This window comes from Molothrus ater, chromosome 21 (genome assembly GCF_012460135.2).
Source record: "Molothrus ater isolate BHLD 08-10-18 breed brown headed cowbird chromosome 21, BPBGC_Mater_1.1, whole genome shotgun sequence".
In the NCBI taxonomy this organism is placed as follows: Eukaryota; Metazoa; Chordata; class Aves; order Passeriformes; family Icteridae; genus Molothrus; species Molothrus ater.
The window spans coordinates 375,878-398,085 of NC_050498.2; the positions used below are offsets into that span (position 1 = coordinate 375,878).

Below are 22,208 nucleotides of genomic sequence, written 5' to 3' on the forward strand. Positions count from 1 at the left end.
AAAGTCTCCCAACCCTTTTGTGCAAGGAGGTGCTACGTATCCCCTTCGAAGAATGTTCGAGCCTCCTTCTCCAGCCAGGTGACTTACAGTCCAGCTCCCAGCCCTGCTCCTCAGAACTGCTCTCACACCTTGGGGCTTCCTTCTCCCGGCAGAAGAATCGTAGGTGCCGGCTCGGAGACCCGGCCCACTCCATACCCTGCTCTTCCATCATCTCCAGCCTGGTCAGGTCCCTTCTGCCACCCAGGTGGGCAACCTCAGACTGACTGGAGCAATCACTCCAGTCCCCCTGGCAGCTCTGGGACCTCTCTGGCCACAGCCTGCTCTCCAGAGAGGATGCACAGGTTGAATCCTGATCATCTTCAGAGTCATACTCGATGTCTATTTCCAGGCTCCTGGGGCTGGGGCAGTGCGTTGCTATCACGGCTGGTTCTGCCCCCCCTGATCCCACTGCTCTTGGGGCTTTTTTCCGTAAGGTGCCTTGTCTGGCCCGGCTGTACAAATCCAACCCCTCCTTTCCACCAGCACTGCTGACAACATTCAGCTCCTCCCTGAGACTGGGAGCTCTGTATAACCCGCTCCCCATCTGGCTGCAGTTGCCCAGCAGACGACTGCAGTGCTCTGTTAGATCACTCTGTCTCTTCCTACTTATCTCAGGCCGACTTCGGATCTTCTCCCGATAATTATTTCCCTTCTTCTTGTTCCAAGAGGGACTTGTCCCACTCCCAGACTTTGGATCATTCTCTTGATAGCCCCAGTTCCAGTGTGCCTTCTTTTGACTGCAAGACAGCTGGCCAAAGGCAGGATTTGCATGGTCAGCCTCCGCTCTGCTCTCCTGAGCACTGTGCTCCCCCTGAGGAGTCTGAGCAGAGACCTTCATGGAGGTGTTACTCCCATCTTCCTTTAGAAATGGCTCCTTGCTGTTGGGTGGTTTCTCTGTTCTTCCTGAATGGTAGGTTTGTGTTTCCAAGGAGTCTTGAGGGTCTGTCTTTTCTTCTGTAACACCCTTCTCATCCTCATCTTCATCCTCATCCTCAGTCACTTCAGGGATGCTAAACAACTTCTTGCTGTGGTTCTTCTGAAGCGGAAGCTCCAGGATCCTCTCCAGAATCTCCTCATCGCTGTCAGTATCACAAAGATCCATCTGTACCCAGACCCCGAGAAAAGCCACAGCCAGGACAAGCAAAGGAAAAAAGAGAGGAAATAAACATTAAAACAAGAGGCAAAGTGACCCTGATTCCCTCCCAGCAGAGCAGGATGGAGCTGTGGCTGCAGCAAAGCAAGGGGAGGGGGCAGAGGGAGTGATGGATCTTCTGGCAAAAGCAATCAGATGAACCAGCAATGCGACAGGAAGCGAGGAAGGCAAATGCATGGAAGAGCTCCCTCCCAGCCTCTCCTGTACACACACAGCTCTACCTGCAGCACCTCTCATCCTACGACAGCAATAATTCCTCTCGGCTTGGCATCTTTGGGAGGGATGGGGGCAGGAGAGGCACCATCCCTCCACAGCAGAGCTGAGTGGGCTCTTCTGTCCACAGGGCTCACCCACAGAGCCATGGGTCCCCCTTATCTATGTTGTCTTCCTGGAGCACAGGGAATGGCCCTGTGCTGTAGGACACGCCTTGGAGATGTTGCTGCCTGGGCCCTTCTCATCTCCTAGCAAAGTGCAGCTCTACTGCAGGTCCCTGTCTGCAAATCCAGAGCAGAGTTCCCACAAAAACAAAGGAGAACCCTTTACCTCAAAGGGCCACACAGATATGAGTTCCACTTGCAGATGAGTGAGAGCCTACCAGGTTACAGAAAATTTTGGGGACAACACTGCGAATTTTAAAATTTTTTGTGGACCAACTGTAGAATTTATGGGTTTATTTCTTATCACATTAACAGTAACATAAAAGGTAAAATCCCCAGGTGCATTATGCCATTTTGGTATGAAGATACCTCTGGAGGTCTCTTGTTCACCTTCCCTGGCAAGTTATATTATTAATGTGTTCCGAAGGCATTTACAAATAGATTACAAAGCATGTGTAGCTACTTTAAACTACAGCCATATGGAGGTCTGTTCAGAGATAATTAAAAACTCAACCAGAGTGAGCGAGAAACAAAGACAGTTGCAATTTGTCTACTGATAGTTCCAATCTCTATAGCTTTTTCCAAGCAAAACTTGGTCTTGAATTATATTTAGAATTGGCTGAAGGGGCCTTGAGGTCTCCAGTTCAGTGTCCTAATTACAGCAGGACTGTTGCCAACAATAAATCCATGTCTTTGCTTAGATGAGGTTTGAAAACACCAAAGAATGGAGATCCTGAACCCTCTGGGGACCGATCCCAAGGCTGCGCTGTCTTCCTGGGTAAGAGGTTTGAACGCATCTCCAACATGAACATCCCAAACAGCAGCTCATGATTTCTGCCTCTTTTAATGTATCATCTCCCAGAAACAAGACTACTTTGGCTCTCATCCTTTTAACCATTACGCAAATAGGCGGGTACAAAATCTCCCACTCAACTCCTCTAGACCAAAAACCCCTCAAATTTTCTCAAACTCTCCTTACAGAACAGTGCTTAAGGCTCCTGCCTTGTTAGCACCAATTAGGAATGTGGAGAATTCATAAATACACAAAAAAAAAAGTTCAGTAAGAGTTCTTTTAGCTGTTTGCAAAGTTGTGGCTTCTGCTTTTGAGTTGTAATATAATAAATGGTTTCAGTGATTAAACAACTTGTTTGAGGATAAACATTTTTAAAGCACCAACCCTCTGTATTTTCATCCTCTGGATCCTGGAAGAGTTGGCTGAGCAGTCTTGAGGTAACAGAAAATGTAGTTAAATATGCAGAAACCTCGAAAACAGCCCTATTACAGTCCAATCCCCTTCAATCCATAAGGCAGTAATGGGAGGTCTGTGCCCCAAAGCTTCCTGCCCCTCACATCCTCTCCCAATTCAGCATCTTGTTACCCTCACTCTGTTACTGCCAGCACAGAAAACAATCACTTTATCCAGTCAATAAAACACCCAGGGCAAAAAAAAAGAAAAAAGAAAGACAATAGCTTTCTTGCTTGCTCTTCTTTCTCTTTCCAGGAAACTTGTTTTTCTTCCATTTTTTCCCAGCCCAATCCCAACAACTGGAAGCCCTTCCAAAACCTTCAGAGGCAGCCCCAGCCCCTCCAGCCACCCGGCTCTCCTGGGGCTCCTGATGTGCTTCACTGCAGGTTCAATCCCTCACCTGGGAAGCAGAAGACCCTTCAGAAGGAGAAAAGGAAATTGAATCCAGAGTCACTACATTGTCTGCTACCATTTAGTGCTCACCAGCCTCATCCCTACAGACCAGCAGCCACAGCAATTACAGATACTCTCTGGTCACATGAAAAATCAAAGAGAAGGTGCTTTCTTGCCATCCGGGCATATTATATTTCCTGCAATGCTTTTTAATTTTCCAGGCTCTCACCCTCAGTGCTTTCCCTCGTGGATATTCATGCCAACTGCTGTAATCTGTATGGTTATACACGAGTTCCAGGCCATGCAGTTGGAATCACATTCCCACAGGTGCATTCAGACCAGATTTAACTCTTTGAGCATGAATTAAGCTGGACACTTACAGCTCAGCTCAGGCAGGATTTCATCCCTTGCAGCATTTGAACTAAAAAGCCACAATTCTCCTCCTACATACCATCCCTGGCAACAGAAAGCATCAAGACCTAAGCCAAATAATCACAGAATCAGGGAATATCCTGAGCTGGAAGGGATGCACAAGGATTGAGGCCAACTCCTGGCCCTGCATATGACACCCCAAAAATCACACCCTGTGCCTGAGAGCATTGAGTGCTCCCTGTTTACTGTCTGTGTTTAAGAATTCAAATCACACCCCATTGATTTTAAACACCACATCGCACTGTGGGTTTTTCCAACTAATTAAACCCTGGCTCCATTTATTACAAACAAACACCCTTCCCTCTCCCAAAGAACCTGTGTTTTACTACCTTGAGCCAACACTGGGAGTAAAAGCAGAGCAGCAGGACCTTGGGAAAGGCTCAGCCCAGCCCCTCCTCCTGTGAGTTGATGGCATGGGATGGCTGCACCGGCGCTCCCCACAAGCAGCACTCAGAACAGGTTACCTTTTCCCCATTCTCCTGGGAACATGGCTCTCTCTGGTCCCATTTCTTCTCTTCCAGAGCTTCTGAAGACAGCTCATCTTCTTCCTCCTCTTCCAAAATATCTGAAAGGTCAGAACTCCGGTTGTGCTCAGTGAAAAGGGTCAACTGTCGGCGGCTCATTTCTGACAGTTTTTCTTCTTGCTGTTGAAAAGCAAAACACATTTTCTCAGTTCTCCCAGACTCTATTTCAGCAACAAAGGAGCATTTTTCCTTTCTCTGAGCACACACACAGCTCAGGTGTGGTAGGAAAGAAAGGAGGCAGCACCCAAGGGAGTGACTGGCACATATGGACACACACAACCATCAGCCTCACTTCAAAGCCTGCAGAACAGCACTGTCTAAGGCTGGAAAACTCAGGAGGCCAAGTACAGTTCACATCCCTCCATGGACACAAGCCAAGGTTAAACAAACCTCTCTTTTCACTCTGGACATTTCTTTCATCACCTCCTTGCCAGGAGACAACCTCAGAAAGTCCTGGCAGCTGCTCCCACTCGTGTTCCCATCTTGGAAGGTGCCCTGCATTTCCCCTGCCTGGCTGGGGGAAGACGCAGGCTCTGGGCTCAGATGCTTCTCTGCCTCTCTCTCCATGTCAGCACTGGGACCTTTGGGTGCCTCCTGCACAGAGCACACGTGGCAGGTTTCTGTTTGGAGCTTCACCCCACTCTCCATCAGGCTTCCCTGCTCCGGTGCTTTGGTTCTTGGTTGCTCCATCTGGGAAACAAACCAACAGTGAAATCAAGGGGAGGTGTCTCAGACTACTTATGCACCAAAATTGAGTCTTATCACTCCAAACTCTTTGACCCTCTGACATGTTCTTTGCTCTAGGCATACGAGTATTTTGGCAGGCAACTTGCAGCTGGGAATCTTGGCCAGCCCTGGAACAAAGCTCTCCTTGTCCTCAGGTCCCAGGTGACACACAGTGCCCCCAGTGCTGCAGCTTGGCAAGGCCCACAAGGGCATGGAGAGTAACAAGTTTCAGGGCTGTAAGAAGAGCCCAAGCTATACAACAAGGTTATTTCCCACTGTCATCTGCCAGAGGAATGGCCTAGACATCAGCACATTGGGTTGAACTGGAGATGAGGACACTACTCCAGGATTTCCTGGGGTGTGAAGAAAAGGAGAATTAATGAAGAACAATAAACACAGAGAGTGCAACAAGCTCCTGATTAGAACACCTAGTGAGAATCAAAGAAAATCTTCATCTGTATTCCAACCAGTCCAAGAAAACCTCTGGGAGATAGAGGAATGGAACTCCAGAAACAAGAGGGGTAAGGCAGGTGGGCCTTATCAACCACCTCTTTCTCTTACTCTAACCAAGGGAACCTCCCTGCATTTTGCAATGGAGCAGAACCTTGTCCTTATGTACCAGGCACTTTGAAAACACTGAAGGATCAGACCCCAGGGACATTGAAACACTGCAGTGTCAAGCTTCTCAATGTCCCCTGGACAAAAGCCAGGCAGGTCCTGATCTCATGTCCAATCTCACAGCTCAGATTTCCAGCCCTGATTCCCTTTGCTGACAGCCAAGTGAAGAGACACCTCAAGTGAGAAAGATGATTTGCATCCTGGGAGCACTCATTTCACTCCTCTCCACAAAGGAAGCAAAGCAACCACCACAAGTGCAGCCATCTACACCAGACACCTGAATGTCCAGAGGCAACAATGCTGGGAACAGGTGAAGTGCAGTAAGAGTCTCACAAAAAAACAAGGAAATCTGGGCTGGTACTGAATCCACTGGCTGAGACATCATTCTCACAGAAATCTCCTGGCACAGCACAAACATCTGAATCTGGGACAAATCCACCATGACACTCCTCATCCCTGGAAGTGTTCAAGGCCAGGCTGGATGAGGCTTGGAACAGCCTGGCCTAGTGGAAGGTCTCCCTGTCAGGCACCAGATGATCTTTAATGCGCCTTGAAACCCCAACCACTCCATGATTCTATGAAATGTGGGTAAATGAATCCAGCAGTTGACCCAAGGTACTGTGAGCTGCAAATGACCAGGCACTGACCTCTGAAATTTTGGACTCAACATCTCAGTTCTTCTGGGTATTGAGCTGGCCTTTGGGCTTGGGCCCACCATGCTGGTCTTGCTTCAGCAATTTTCAGAAGTCTCAGCCTAACTCTGACCCTTCACAAGGTCACACAGCCATGATTAATAAAGTTGTGCTAAATCTAAGTTTGAAGCACTCCTATGAGTTCTGGTGTCAAAAGTCAGAATGGGAAATAGATCCTTTTCCCTGATGTAATACATCCCACAACAGGAGGGCCCACTTCCCCATCGTCACAGAACAATCATTCACCATCATTATACAGCTCTCAGACATCCTCACCACTGTCCTAAAAGAACTCTGAAAGCACTCACCCACCCTACTGGGAGTACCACTGGGAATTTCACTCACCCACTGGGAACCCTAAATAGCCAGTGTCAGAACAGTTTGCCAGTTCTGCTGCCTTGCTCTGCCATCCACTAAGGTGCTCTACCACTGTCTTGTACAAACCCACCAGATTGGAGAAGGTCCCTTCAAGTCAGAGAGCACAGCAATGCCAGACTAACATGAGAACATTCTTTTAACCTTTTAACTCTGCAAATTCTTCCTTTTCTCAGTCTGTTCCTCATATGCTAGCAAACAGAATCAAGAGGTGAGCTGCATCTTCCAGGTACACAACAGCAGCCAAAATCCTGACAGTTTGCCACCACTGGACGATGGTGTAGAGGCGATGCTGTGTCACAGAAAGGTGCTCAGTGGCATTTTGTCCAACTCCCCAAAAAGGATCCATTGCCCTTCCCTGCACACCTGCCACTGGGCAGGAGATGTAAGCACTTACCTGCACCTCTGTCCCTGCACCCAGCTGTTGCATTCCCTGTTTCTGGGAAGGCCCAGGCTCCATGCCAGGCCCTGGGAGCACTGTGCCAGCATGTTGGGGAGGCACTCTCAGGCATTTCTTGTCTCCTTCAGTGTCCAACTCCTGTGGGAAAGTGCCTGGAGCCTGCACCAAGGAAGCACTAGGGGAGGGGAGGTGTGGTGGGGAAGAGGCTTTTTCTGTCAGAGGCTGCGCTGAGCCAACAGGGCTGGAGGAGGGATCAGTCAATTTGGCATCTGAGCTCTCAGCAGGAATTTTCTGTTGGAGCATGTGCTGTGGGCTGCGGGTAGGCAGCAAGGCCCTGGGGGCCCACCGGGGCAGTCTGGAGGGGACAGTGGTGCACACAGGGGAAGTGCAGTGGGAGGATTGCAGCAGGACTGAAGAAATCTGGGCTGGAACTGAATCCACGGACTCCCCGAACTGAGACATCGTCCTCACAGAAACCTCACGGCACACCTGGAACACCTGAAGCTGGGACAAGTCCACCAGGACACTCCCAGCGGTTGGAGAAGTAACTTCTATCACCTGTAAGCAAAAGAACAGGAAGGAATTATTTATTGTGCACAGCTCAGCCCTTCAATTCCCAACCCAAAGTTGATAGAACCCAAAGTTCTGGAGAGCAGCTGTGCACAATTCCCACCCTTCTGCACACTATCTGGGAAGAATGAATGTTAAAGAGAAATTCGAGAAACTGAACAGTCTACAAAATATGAATATATCCTCCCCTACTCCAGATTTTAACCCTCCTTGTTTCCTAAGCCTTAAGGAGCTTTTCCCTTTTTTAGGCCACTCTTTCAACTACCTTCCCAGACTCTTCCTTTTTTTCACCTTTGAAGAGGAAAAAGCATTTCCACGACAAAAGAGCAATTATCCAACACAGCATCATTCTGTTTTGCACTGTGCTCCTCAAACAACATCATGTGTGCATAAGACCACACGACATTTTCAATACAGAATGTCCTTGGATGTTCTGTATCAGTAACAGTACTGAACAAACAGAACCCTGGGGTGTTTGTATGTTAAAATGATGGAATGGTTTGGGTTGGAAGGAACCTTAAAAACCATCTCATTCCAGCCCCCGCCAAGGGCAGGGACACCTTCCACTTGGAGCACCCCAGGTTGCTCCAAGCCCCGTCTAACCTGGCCTTGGACACCACCAGGGCTGGGGCAGCCAAAGCTTCTCTGGACAATATGTGCCTGGGTGTCATTACCGTCACAGGGAACAATTTCTTCCCAGTATGCCACCTAACCCTGACTTCTGGCTGTGGGAAGCCATTCCCTGTGTCCTGTCCCTCCATCCCTTGTCCCCAGTCCCTCTCCAGCTCTTCTGAAGCCCTTTTAGGCCCTGGAACAAGCTCTGAGATCCCCCTGGAGCCTTCTCTTCTCTAGGTGAACACCTTCAGCTCTCTCAGCCTGGCTCCAGAGCAGAGGGGCTCCAACCCTTGAAGCATCTCCATGGCCTTGTCTGACTCACTCCAGCAGCTCCACATCCCTCTGATGTTGGGGGCCCCAGAGCTGGAGGCAGCTCTGCAGGTGGGGTCTCACCTAAGCATGGCAGAGGGGCAGATTCCCCCCCAACTCTTCTGCCCACGCTGTGGGGATGCCAACTTTATGCTGGAGCACTACACCTCAGTCCTCACATTCGCAAGAAAGCCCCAGTGGTGGCTGTGTACTTGTCCTTGTGCTCTGTCCACAGCCTGGGGACTGTTTGCCAAAGGATTAGGCCAGTAGCTGGGCTGAGCAGAGGAGGCTGTTTTGCTGGTGGAGGGTCCTGCTCCAGGAGCACCTCCAAAACCCGGACAGATGTCTTTTGCAGTGTGCATCACACAGCCCAAGCAATGTCCCTTCTCTGATGTCACTCCTTTCTGGGCCAAGGACTGTCACTGCCTCTTCAAGACACCTTCCTGGATCAAGCTTTCCATGTCTTATGGTCTGATACTTCATGCTCCCCCTGCAACAGCCCCAGCCCCCTGCACAGCCAGTACCTTCTGTCCATCTGCGTACACGGCATATCCAGTGACCCGCACCCCATTGGAAGATCCTTCAGCATCAATGGTGACAGGTAACCAGCTGATAACCAGGATACCTGGAGAGGGACCAGCTTCCACCTGGACATCCAAAGGAGCATCAGGAGTGCCTGTGAGAGACCAAAAACAATTTCCTCTCTTATCTGGCTACAACATAAAGCTCAACCCTGGGTAGAACCAAAGAGCAAAACTCCCAACCAGACTTGCCCCTGCAGAACTGAACTACAACAGCCAGGCCAGTATTGGGAAATGTCAGACAGAACCAGAGAAAATAAGGTGCTCTTGTTCCGTGAAAGCTTTAATGCACAGAAAACAGAACTTTGCAAAAGTAGCTGAGGCCAAGATGCAGCAATCCTTGGAGCAAAGTCATGGTAAACCATCTCTTCCCTGCCCAACCAGCTGCTCCAACCAGGACAGAGGATGTCTTCCCAGAGCAAATGAAAGCAAAAGGGCTAATCAGATTTTAAAATAAAGTAAGAGAAACATTAAGACAAAACAGTGCAGCATCTCAGGCTTTGGGGACCTAATCAACCTTGCTTCCCTCTGTCCTATGGCTTCCCAGCAAAGGGCCAGCTAAGCACAGCCTCTCCATGTGCAGAGGCCTGCAGTACCTGCTAAAGGGGTAGTGAAGTGTATCACAGCTGAGTCCTGCTCCTGCCCCTTGGGCACCTCTTCCCAAGGACTTTTCATGGGCCGGGCCTCCAGCTTGGCCACATACTGGGTGCTGGGCTGCAGGTTGCGGAAGGTGTACCAGTACACACCCGGCTTGGTCACATCACACTCCTGCCCATTGAGATACACCCCATGGCTGTAGTTGCTGTTGCAGGGAAGCCACGTGACCTCTGCTGACGTGGCTGTGACGCTTCTGACTTTCAGCATCGTCGGTGCCATGCCAAAATCCTGCCCCACAAAGAAAGTGCAGCGCAGTTTATCCGAACTGCCGTGCTCCGTCACCGTCTGTACAGACACGCGGTAAGCCCTGCTGTGTAAATCCAGCTTTTCTATCACTGCTTTGGTCTGAAGGCCACTCTTCACGTTCTGACGTAGCTCTTCATCCACATAGATGTTGTAGCTTTGTATGTCTGGGCAGCCAGCTGGCAAAAGAGGTGGTTCCCAGCCTACAACTACGCTTCTAGCAAGCTGCTTGATAAGAGTCAGTTTTCTTGGGTAAGGCACTGCTGTGTGACTAATGGGCTCCTCCTGGTCTCCTTCTGCTCTGCTGGCCAATGGACTGATGCTACTCTCTTCAATGGAAAACTCACTCTTATCTCCACTGCTGGTGCTTGTACTGACCAAACTTTTCTCCTGGTAGGAGCTATGGGTGAGATCATTCAGCTCCGGAGGCAGAAACATCATGAGGTCATCATCTGAAACTCGCTCAACAAAATTGGAGGGGACCAGCCCTCGCCGGCCATCCATCAGCTCCCCTAAACAAAAAACAGGACACCTGTTACCACTGCTCCTGCCATTGAGCCTTCCAACTCAGCTGCCAGGACTATGGGACAACATCTTTGCCACGGTACAACAGCTCTGCAGTCAAGAGTGGAAAAAATCTCAGGGAGGTTATTCCTGGCAATGCTTCCTGATTTCCTAGGGCTTCCCTTGTTAGGTCCCAAAGGACACAGTGAGGAAACTCACTGCTTCACACATTCCAAAGCCAACTAAGTAAAAAGTTGGGTTGTGTAACTAGCTAAAGGCTTTCTCCTTCTTCATTATCCCATTCTTCCTCATCACAGCTCTTTCACTAACTTTTTTAGCCTTCCCAAACTACGCAGCTGGATGATTTTACGTCTTCTCCCAGCCATACAGCTTTGGGGTTTGCAGTATTTCCTCCAGAAAGTCCATCTTCCCAGCTCTGTATTTAGCTCTGGCCTTCCTTTTAGCTCCCTTCTTTCTTAAGTTAACTCCTCTACTAAAGGTGTCCCAAAAAGACTTGTGGGGACAACAGATAAACAGCACTTGGTCTGTGCAGACCCATCGAACCATAGATGAGCAGCACACAGGGACTGCACTGCCTTCTCCCTTCCAAACTCTACCTACAGCAAATCAAGTGAAAGCAGGGAAAGCAGAAAAGGTTAGTAAAGAATAATCTTTTTAAACAATAAACAAACAAACAAATGATAAGCTTGGGAATACAAAGAAAGAAAAATGAGGCAGAGCAGTCACAGAGCAAGCAGTGCAACACACATGCGTTTGTCTCAGCTCTTGCAAAGCATCTCAGGAAATCAGGAATTTATCACCCCTTAAGCAAGTGGCTCCACAAAACAACCTCAGCACAAATTTACAGCCCACAAATCTTGGTTTCAATTCCATCCACCTTTTAGTCAACCAGGATCATGTTTGCAAAGGGACCAGAACAGCAACACTGTGTAACACCAGCAAAGGTCACAATTGTAGTTTGGGTTGATTAATTTATCCCCTCTTTGTCAAAAGAGCACGAGGCAATGGAGTCCATTACCTGCTGCAGTCCCTGGCTCACTACAGGCACCGGAAAGAGGGAAACAGCCCATCTGCAAAAGAGGCTGAACATGTTCCTCTCCATGGTGAGGGAGGAACCATATGGGAGCTGAAACCATTGGGGATGAAACCTGGAACTTGCTGAAAGTAGTGGCAAAATTTCCACTGAAATCAATAGACAAAGATTTCATAGATTAGATTTAATTTATTCATAACATAAATAAAGCAGTTTCCAACAGGATCTGCTCATCCAACAAACTAACTTTGGGCAGAAACCCTTTACCTTGAGGTCTCAAGATTTGCTAAATTTCTCTCTCATTTTCTGGAGAGAAACCAACGCTCCATAGCAGTTCAGTCACATTTCATTTTACTAAAACACACCTTCAAAGAAGCCATCTTCATCCATGTCTCCATAGATGTAAATATATTCTCCAGCAGTCAGTGGAAGTTCTGCCTCTGGATTTTCATTAGGTCCATCAAAAGGATTGTAGCTGAAATATTTACAATTGGAAGACTTAATTTGCATAGGAACCTTCCCAGCAACACATTACAGCTGTGATGCTGATAAGGTTTCAATTCATTGGGAATGACTCCACTTTGGCAAGCAGCAAAATCCACAGACAAAGGTTTATATGTAAACTGTAGTTTACATATAAAAATATTTAATAACAGATAATTTCTGAGGAGCAGAACAGATGACTTGTTACATCCAAAGGAACAGGGATATAAGGATGCTGAAGGGACTGGAGCATCTCTCTGAGGACAGGCTGAGGGAGCTGGGCCTATTCAGCCTGGAGACAAGTCAACAGAAAGGGGATTTTTCCAATGCACAGGTATATTTAGGGTGGGTGTCAAGAGGAGGGGGCCAGATGCTTTCCACTGGTGCCCAGCAACAGGACAAGGGGTAGTGGGTACAAACAAACAGGAAATTTCACCAGAACCTGAGGAAAAACTTGAGGTTGAGCAAACACTGGAAGAGGCTGCACAGAGAGGCTGTGGTGTCTCCTCCTGCTCTAACCCCACATTTTAAACAGCACTCCAAAAACTTCACCAGCAAGAAAATTAGACATACATTGGTGATATGGCTTGGACTCTAGGCAGTTCTAACCTCCCTACCCAGGGATCCTCAGACTAATCAGAGGGTCTCATTTCACAGGAAAATGCCTCATGAAAAACCTTTATCTTTTTCTTATCTCTTTATCTACAAACATCTACTGCCAATTCCTGTTCTTTACCCCTTAAAAGGGATTTCATCATGCCAAAGCAATGTTTATCTCTCTGTGAGCTAACTGAGACCTTACGGGCCCAAAACTCACATGAAGACACAGACCACATCTGATGTGCTCCTCACAAGCACAGAATCATCCCCGTTCTCTTCCTCCCAATGGAAAAGCTGAAGGATAGGTAACACACTGAACTGTAGCAACTTGGGCTTGACCATGATGGCTCAGTGAATGGCAACAGTTATCAAAACATCTGGCTTTTTTTTTTTTCTCTTTAAAAATTACAGCCAGAAGCATTTCTGCCAAAAATTTCAGGAATTCTAAGCTGAAATTTTCTTAATTGTTGGAATAAGATTTCTTGGAGAAGAATTCTTGCACTATTCTGAAAAAAACAGACAATTCAATGAATATGTCAGTTGAACTAATTTTAAACAGAGACCAATATTTAAAGTTTCACACAGTGCTGTTCACTGAACAGCTACTGAGCTTAATGTGCTTTTGTTGAGCTAAGCCTGGATTGTGCAGGAAGTTACAGGTCTCAAATCATTCAACCATGGAATGGTTTGAGCTGGAAGGCACCCAAAAGCTCATCTCATTCCACTCCCTGCCATGGGCAGGGACAGCTTCCACTGTCCCAGGCTGCTCCAAGCCCTGTCCAACCTGGCCTGGAAAGAGCTCTAAGGTCTCCCCAGAGCCTTCTCTTCTTCAGACTAGACACTCTCAGCTCTTCCAGTGTGAAAATCCCATGGAGAATTAAGATAAAAGGTCTAACCTATGATGATTATCCACTCCTAACAGTGGTGAGTCCTAGAGAAGATTGTGAAGTAGGGAACTGCAGATAACTGTGTAACTTCACAGAGCACAAGCAATGAGCACTCAGTACCTGTATCGAGCTAAGAACACCTGGAGCTTTGCAGGGCCTTGGCTGCCTGGCTCTGGCATGAGGGAGATGCTGTCAACATCCAGTTCTTCCATTTCACTCGCAGTGTCCACCTAAAAATGTTAAAGATAAGGAGTAAAAGAATACTCAGAGTGCTTGTACATAGTGAACACATCCTCTAAACTCATGGCTGGTGTCAGTCTGGCTCCTGGGCTAAGGACCATCTCTAAGAATGACTTTTTAGGTGAGGAAGTAGTAGTAAGAGGCAACAGCCCCAAGTTGGAGCTTCAGAACTTCCAGTCAGACATCAGCAAAAACTCCTTGCCCAGGTGGGTGATACAGCCTTGGGAACAGTTCCCAGAGCTGGGGGATCTCCATTCTTGAAGAACCTGTAGCCTGAGCTCAGCAGAGCCATGGCCACACTGATCTAAAGCTGGTGACAGTCCCATGGGAGCATGAGATTTGACTAGAGGCTCTGGAAACCTCTTCCACCCCACACATCCATAATTCAGTATATTGGTTTCTTGCTACCTCTAAATGGTAGCTGTGCCTGTATGCAACAGAAATGTCAACCTGAACAAAGGAGCTCTGTTGGATGTTGGGGTCTTTAACTGCTTCTGTCCTCTCCAACACCTGTAAATTTTCTGTAGGATGCCTATGTACTTTAGACAGAGCTTTGATTGAAAATTTTGGTTTTAACTGACTCTGCTAACAGCACATGCTGAATGAAAGTCAGAGGAGGAAGCCCCCATTCCTGTTACAACCTCTCCCTTTCTAGCCAGCAGCTCCTTCTGCACTTCCTAAGCTGAAGGCTGCACCTTCAGGGCATTTGGTGCTACTGGCAAAGCACCTTTGAGAAATTTCTCTCAGTTGTTTTGTTTCTGGCGAAATGTTGGGATTTTACATCCAGTGGCAATGGGTTAAGTAATGCAACCCTTCTTCTTGAGGCAGTGCACTCCCTGGGGTTTGTCTGAACTTGTGCCAATGAACCAATTCAAGCTGCCTTTTTAAAGCAGACCTCAAGGCAAACATACTTTTGATGAAGACCCATTGCAGGCACTAGAACACAAAGTATTTTTTTTAACACATGAAGAGCCAATCTCAGGAGGAGTTCAGAGCATCTTTTCAAGGTACTGTACTCCTTGTAATGCAATCTTACCCCATGTCTTTGGAGAACAAACATCTATAACACCCAAACGAAGGGGCTTAGCCTGGAATGATCCCACAGTTATGTGCTGTGGAAGCCAAACACTCCAGGCCACTGGCTCTTTTCCAAGGGTCCCACACTGATCTCTGCAGGCATCTATCTCTCCAGGGAGGCAGGGTGGCTTCTAAGCTTTTTCTTGAATTAAAAAGTAGGCTTTTTTCCTGCTATAGAATTGCTAACAGTTCCATACCTGTTCCTCCCCAGGTGTGACCTTCACTTTGTCTCTGAACATGGCACTTCCTTGACCTCTTACACAGTGGGAGGCTCTGCCTGGCACTGAAGCAGCCCTTTGTTGTGGCTGTCCTGACCTGGGCACCTCAGCACTTCAGTAGCTTTAGTACTCAGGAAAAAAAGAGCAATAGGTGCCCCTCAGGCCACCACACCTGGCCCTGCTCACCGCACTTCTCTGCCCTAAAGTCTGTCCCCTCCAGTGATGCACAGGAGAGAGCATCAACCGCTGCTCAAGGGAACCCCACACCACCACAAAAGGGTTCCTGGGGAGAAGAAGCAACAACCATTGAGGAGATCTTGGTGACACAAACATGCAAAGCCTGTTAGCTCCATCCCTCTTAGTACAAACTTGGCACCTTCTCATGGTTTCTTTCACCAATATCTTAGTAACTAAAAACACCACACAAGAAGTTTGAGCTCCTCATTCACAGCTCAAGGCGAAAAATAGTCTGGACACAGTTTCTCCCCATGCTAAAAATTCTAGTTTGTAGCCTTTATATGTCTTAGTGGCAGCTGAGATGCCACAAGGAAGCTTAGCAAGAGCTACCTCACACATCCCATCCCATTCCTCCAAGCTCCCAGGCACTGTCTATACAGCTGTTTCCTTCATGGAACGCAGCAATATATTCAAATGAGCATTACAGACATGACATCTGAAGTAATTTCAGTATTTTCCTATGGTTTTCCTCTTGTTTATTCCATTTTCTTCAGGCAGCCAGAAGGGAATGAATGCAACTTTATTGGTGCTCTCAGCAATGCATGTATTCCCTTCTGGCTGGAAAGCACTGGCAGCAGAGGGGACTCCCATACTGACCTCTGGAGTTGGGCAGGATTTTGGGCTGTTCTGCATGGATTCAGATTTAGAAGAGCTGGACTGAGACTCCCCTTTCTTGGATTGTTTCTGAGCACTGGTGGGAGCAGCTGGGGAGCCCACAGTGGTGTTTGGCCCTCGCTGCGACAGCTCCAGCTCGTCACTCCCTTCATTGTGAACCTTCTTTGTGCTCTGATAGGGGAGCAACCCAGGAACAGCTGACTCTGCAACAAAATCACTTCTCCATTAGTTACAGCCACAGGCAGGATACAGGATCAGCAATGAGCATCCCAGGGAGCAGCCCAAGTCTCTACAAACGTGCCTCGTTCAACAGACTGGACACCTCAGCTCTCCCTGGCCACAGGCATGCCAACTTCTCTTTACAAAATGAACCAAAAGTATTTACAATAGGGACAGAGATGCCAAAATTACGCTAAATATTTGCATTAACTCCTTTAGCCGTTTCATTTACATAAATATCAAGCCATTTGTCAAAGGCCTCTCAGGCACATCCAGCAATTACCCTTCTCCCAGCGGGGCTGCGGGGTGGAGCTGCACAGAGCAAGGGGCAGCTCTGAAGTCACCAGAGTGGAGGTGAGAAGGTCGATTTTTCCTGTTTGAAGTCGGAATTGTTGGAGTTCCTGTGACAGGAGGCTGAATTGCTCTGTTTGACTGCGACACTGGTCTTCCAGATCCTTCACCCGGGCCTGCCAGGAGAGAACAAGGTTAGGAACAAACCCCTGAAAAAACACTGAGGTTCCAAACAGGATTTGCCTTTGCTGGATATTTTCCCAGATTCCAAGGATGCTTTTAAATGCCCTGCCTAGGAACAGTCATTGGAAACTGGCAGCCTCACACCTCTACTTATTTTAGAAAAGCTGAGGCTCATCATCTCTGAGGATGCTGACTACAAACTCCATTAGGACTTATCTCTAAAATTCTGCATTTGAACTTCAGTATCCTCTCTCAGCCCTGCACAAGACCAGATGAGATAGGTCAGAGATAAATAATCCTTAAAAAGATTCAAAAGGCTTTGCATGGTTTTTGGAGCATTAAAATCATGTCTCCAAAAGGAATTGCTCTCCCAATTTTGTCCATCACTCCAGAGGCCCCAGCAAGCTCCCAAAACCTTAATCTGACCTCCCCACCATTCCAGGCAGGACTGCCAACTGTCCCTCTGGACCTTGGCACTAGGAAGGGCAGAGAGCACATGGGCCCATGTTGCAGAACTCTCCCTTGACGTGGAGAGCACTTTTCCCCCTGGTCCTACAGAGCTGATTTACTCCAGGGAATGCATGCTGAGGGCAAGAAAGCTACAACTCAGCAAGATGAGGTGCCAAGGAGCCTTGGAAACACTCTGGAGAGGGAGGGACACATTCCTGCTACAGAACCATTTGTATTTTCCCATATTCTCTTTTTACCATCCCTAGAACTTCCCCTTACAAAACATTGCTGATTCCTGGCTGTCTACATATCCCCACATTCCCCCAGGTTGTAGGCAGATTAACTCCCAGGTGATTCCAACTGCTCCTTTCCCTTCTCTCGCTGTTTCTTGTAGGTAAGATGCACCAAAAGAGATGACTGCACTGCACTCTTCAAAATTTTCCATTCTACCAAATGTATTTGAAGTGTTTTTTCTCCTTTCAACTCAAAAAATAAAAGATGCCTTGAAATATTATGTGAGTCAGAAAGCCCAAGATTTTAAGCAGCTCTAAAAATAACATTTCTGACCTGGATAAAGCTCTCTCTGTGGTCTCAGAGTAACATAAAACCTTTATAGCCGCTCCCTAAGGATTTAGGAGGGTCATGCATTTTTATTTGACTGTGACATATCTGTTTTAGGCATTTCAGTTTATTACTTGTTCCCTCCACAAGTTTAAAGGTGCTCTCATGCTCTAAGGAAAGCCTGGTGAAGTCTCTCAAGTTTGGCAAGAGCCATCTCTGAACTGAATTCAGATGCCAGGACCAACTTCCAGAAGTGTCTGTGTTATCCACTCGCTCACAGTCAACTCCTTGTTTACTAAGTCATGGTGCACAGGATTCCTCTGCCAATATGAGTGTTTGAATTTACTTACAGTTTGGATTTTTCTCATAAAGACTTCTCCCCTACAACATTACATCTCAACAGAGAAAAGAAACCCTCAACAGTAAGAACAGTTGCACTGGATCAAAGGAGGGCTTCTTCAAGTCCAACATCCATCCCTTATCCCACCTTGGGACAGAGCCTACAACAACAGACGGGTTCAGAATGACAGCAGGACCAGAGGGGGATTTCCTGTCTTCTCTGCCAGCAGATGCATCTGGATATTGTGTTTAATAGCATCATAATAGTACCTTGTCCTGTAAATTCATAAACCACAGTTTAAATCCATTTATACTGGTGGCCATGTCAATAACCTGGATAAATCACAGTTTAATTCTAAGACACCGAATTAGTCAAGTGTCTTTTCAATCTGTTATTCCAAACAACATACAAACATGCCTTAAGTACTACTGCCACATAATACACAAGGTGTACTTCTAGCAACTACTTTGTAGGGGACTGCAGACAGCTGGGAAGCAGCAGGTTTCCAGGGCAGCGCTGGGAGACAGGAAGATAAGGAAGATGAGGCCCAAGGACATGGCCAGGAGGTTCAGGGAACCAGCAGGAATCAAGCTCCAGACACAGAGAAGACTTCTGTGTCTGTGCCCAACCCAAAATGGGGAGAAAGAGGAGTCTCCCACAACAGGGACTGGACTTCCAGAAGACGCTGCAAGAGAAGGAGCAGAGCTTGGTGGGGTCAGTTTAACCACCAACTCAGGAACTGATTCCCCACACCCAACCACCACCACTTCAGCCCCATCCTCTAAGACCCTTTACTTAATGGCTGGAATGTTCCACTTCTCCAGCTCATGCTCTCCTTTCAGATGTGCCTTGCTCCCCTTCTCCATATCTTCTTCTATGTACTTTTCAGATCAGAGAATTCCCATTTTGCTAGAAGGGAATTCTGCAGTTGTGCATTCCAAGGTCTTGCTAAAAGCAGGGCTGATGCCAAAGGAATTAAAGGAACATCCACAACTCCACATCAGTGTGGGTGCAACTTCTACAGGATGTGAGCATAACCCAATAAAGTCCTTTCCTGAGAATTCCTACCACTTTGCTGCTTTTTTGACCAACTTGTGGCTGGCATTTTTTTTTTTAAATCCCCCTACCTCTAACCCTGCACCTCCTGTGCCAGCAGAGAATTATGAGCCCACCACCAGGCATGTTTCATCTCTGCTCTCTCTCCTCCATGTGCCTTTGCACAGCCAATGTCACCTGCATTTTATCTCCCCATTCCTCCTGAGATTTCTGCCAGATTGGAAGGTTTTAAAGAAGTTTTCTATCAGCTACAAACCCTAGCACTTCTATACCAGCCTTCTTTCGAAACCACCTGTGAACAGGCCAGCTAGCACAGCTCCCAAGCTGGAACTTCATTAGTACCACCTCTTCTTCTGGGAAAACTATTATCCACAATCTCTGCTTCCCATCTTCCACTCAGTTACAAAGCCAGCAGGACCCATCTTCTCCATGACACTTATTTGCAATGCTGTTCGCCACTGCTTTTGGAGTTTGAAGGAAACACTTCACTCTTGGACTGCAAAGACACTTAAATGTGGAGAAGGAGCACAGTTGGGCAATTCTAAAATCTGGAAGTGCCAAAAAAGTAAGCTCCTAATTCTAATTGGTCAAGAAAGCAGGGCACTTAAAGGGAAACACAGCTGCCCCATCAAACTCATAGCGGGAGCTCCTTTAAGTACACTTATTTCTTGGCAATAATACTCTTGCAATCTTTTTCAGAGTATAGTTAAAACAAGAATACCAAGCAACTGTCAAAGTCAGAACAGATGGAAAAACGTCCTGTTTGACAGCATTAGAGCAGTACCTGCATGCAATCCAAAGTACTCTGGGAGCAAGAAGAAAAGCAAAAAGAGATATCAAACCACATCAGCAGTTACACTACAACACTCTGCCAAAGATAATCCAACACTCAGTCTGAATGAAATTGTTTTCTCACCAAATTACAGTGTCTGCCTTGTTCCATACTGAGATTCCCACCTCATTCCCAGAAGCATCTACTTGCCAAACAAAAGCTAAATCCTACACACTAAATGCATGAATAAGATAACCAGGTACTTTTTGAGGGCCTCCAAATCCCAGTGTGCTTTGAGATAAATGACAATATACTTAGAGTGGCTGCTAAATTTCAAGCCCCCTTTCCCCAGCACATTGCACCCACTCAAAAATGAATGGAATGGACATTTTGTGCTCAGATCTTCCCCCAGGTCTGAGATCATGGAGTTCTGGGAATCAAAGCACAGCTCCGAGCCTGGCTGTGACAGGCTCTTAAGCAGTTGATTGCCTGCTCAGTCCTCCATCCTGCTCCTAGGTCAGGGAAAGCAAGCAAAGTTGAGCTCTGGTCCCCTCATTTCGCAACAAAACTGGATTCCTGGAAGGAGGCTGTCTCCTTTTGTATCTATGCAGTGCCAGAGGCAGTTGAAATCTTGTCTCATGTACTTTGGAACCACTGAACTCCCTCATTCCCATGACCTTAACCCTCAAGCTTTTCTTCCTAAGCTGAGAGGGTGCTTCTCTCCATGGCATTTCTGCACACACCCCATTGCATACTCTCCTCACCCCTGTCACTGCTTTATCTCAGAACTACAGAACACCTAAGGCCGAAGGAGATCACCTGGAGCACTGGGATCACCTGATACAAGCCCTCAGCTCAGAGCAGGGTTGGCTGCCGAGAGCTCTGTCCAGTTCTGAACATCTCCAGGGAGAGAGACTCCACTTATGACAATCATGGGACAGAACTCTTCAAACAGGAAAATGGACTACACTCATTCTTCATTTATATCACATCAAAAAGCAATTCAAGCACATGTGAAAATGACAATACATAGCAAAGACATCTCAAACCCCCTAATTATGCCATACACTGATGTTCTGGAATGACTATGATTATGGTTAAGTAATTTAAAAGACTGTTGTTCTGCATTAAACTGGCTTTTAATGACAGTTCCTCTTTCTTTGTTCTACTTTATAAAATTCAGGGTCAGGTTGAATCAGGCTCTGAGAAAGCTGGTCTAGTTGAAAGTGTCCCTGCCTATAGCAGGAGGTAGACCTGGATGAACTTCAAGGTCCCTTCCAACCCAAACCATTTGATGATTCTGTGATCTCTGTACTAGTAACATGAAAGCAAGAATATTTAACTGGTAAGGCCCTTGCAGAAGAACATTACCTTCAAACACAGAACAAGAGGACTGTCTCTTTCTTCCTTTGCACAGGAAGATGTCTGGTTTAAACCTAAGTAGCTTCTCCAACCCTTCATTGAGTTAGTTTAGAAAACGTTTGGCAAACATCATAGAATCATCAAATCCCAGAATGGCTTGGACTGGAAGGGACCTTAAAGCTCATCTTGTTCCATGGGCAGGGACACTTTTCACTATACCAGGTTGCTCCAATGGCCTTGAAAAAAAACCACAGCAACCCTCCCTCTCCCTAAAAGCTGCTCAGAACCCAGCTAAACACCAGGTCATGCAGAGCAGCACCTGTATCAGCTGATCCTATCTTTGCAGCCAAATGCAGAGGTCCCCAAAGGGGGGTGGCAAGGGCACAAGATATAATGTCATATCCCCCAATACTCACCCAACCTGTAACATTTCAATCCTGTTCAGCAGGAGCCCAGCACTCTTGGGCTATACTGGCCAGGCCCCATCCAAAGCTGGTGCTATTTGCAGTCATGGAGCAATCTCCATCAAGGACAATTCCCACCTGCATCAACAGTCCTGCGCTCCCAAAAGCCACAGAGCTGCACAGCAATGGGCACAGGGAGTTCATTCTGACAGCCCTGACTGTTTGTCATCACTGGAGACAGGAGCATGAACCCAAGGGATCCTACTGTCTGGGGGTACAGCAAGACAACCTGCTCATCTCAGATGTTTCAGTGCTCAGAAAACCTCTGAGAGAGCAGAAGATGCTCCCCTTGCCACTACACTCAACCCAACTCTCTAACAGTCACTAAATTGTCACATCAAGTTCCAGGGTTTGGCACTGTGCCTTTGCAGCTCCAGAAATACAATGTTTTCTCCAAAGTCACCCTGACAGACACTGAGCTCATGCCCATCAAGCCCAAAGTAGTGCTCAGCACATCTGCCAGGCTGCACCAGTACACCGTCAGCCACCAGCCAAAGCACATTCCCAGTGTGCAAGTCAGAGAAAATAGAACAAGGCTTCACCACTCTTTATGCTCAGGTTTTCCTGCTTTTACCTAATAAACGTTTCTTATTTTTTCTTAATAAAACAAATAGAGCACACATACACAAGAGAAATTTTAAATCT

The 22,208-nt window shown here is 47.2% G+C and overlaps 1 protein-coding gene across 8 annotated transcripts in view; it reads right to left on the reverse strand.

Annotated features, from left to right (window-relative positions):
- The window catches only part of TSPOAP1 (TSPO associated protein 1), a 67,123-nt gene that overhangs the window by 16,458 nt on the left and 28,457 nt on the right, over positions 1 to 22,208 (reverse strand). For 6 of the 8 annotated variants that reach the window (XM_054517022.1, XM_036395109.1, XM_036395108.1 and 3 more), the window contains exons 12-21: positions 16,368 to 16,551; positions 15,848 to 16,068; positions 13,599 to 13,708; positions 11,874 to 11,983; positions 9,647 to 10,462; positions 8,994 to 9,145; positions 6,973 to 7,533; positions 4,555 to 4,854; positions 4,105 to 4,284; positions 14 to 1,141 (exon numbers count right to left, since the gene is read on the reverse strand). In XM_054517022.1, the coding sequence (XP_054372997.1) occupies positions 14 to 1,141; positions 4,105 to 4,284; positions 4,555 to 4,854; positions 6,973 to 7,533; positions 8,994 to 9,145; positions 9,647 to 10,462; positions 11,874 to 11,983; positions 13,599 to 13,708; positions 15,848 to 16,068; positions 16,368 to 16,551 (3,762 nt within the window). The remainder of the gene's footprint in view (positions 1 to 13; positions 1,142 to 4,104; positions 4,285 to 4,554; positions 4,855 to 6,972; positions 7,534 to 8,993; positions 9,146 to 9,646; positions 10,463 to 11,873; positions 11,984 to 13,598; positions 13,709 to 15,847; positions 16,069 to 16,367; positions 16,552 to 22,208) is intronic. The other 2 variants (XM_036395113.2, XM_036395112.1) reach the window with 2 other exon arrangements.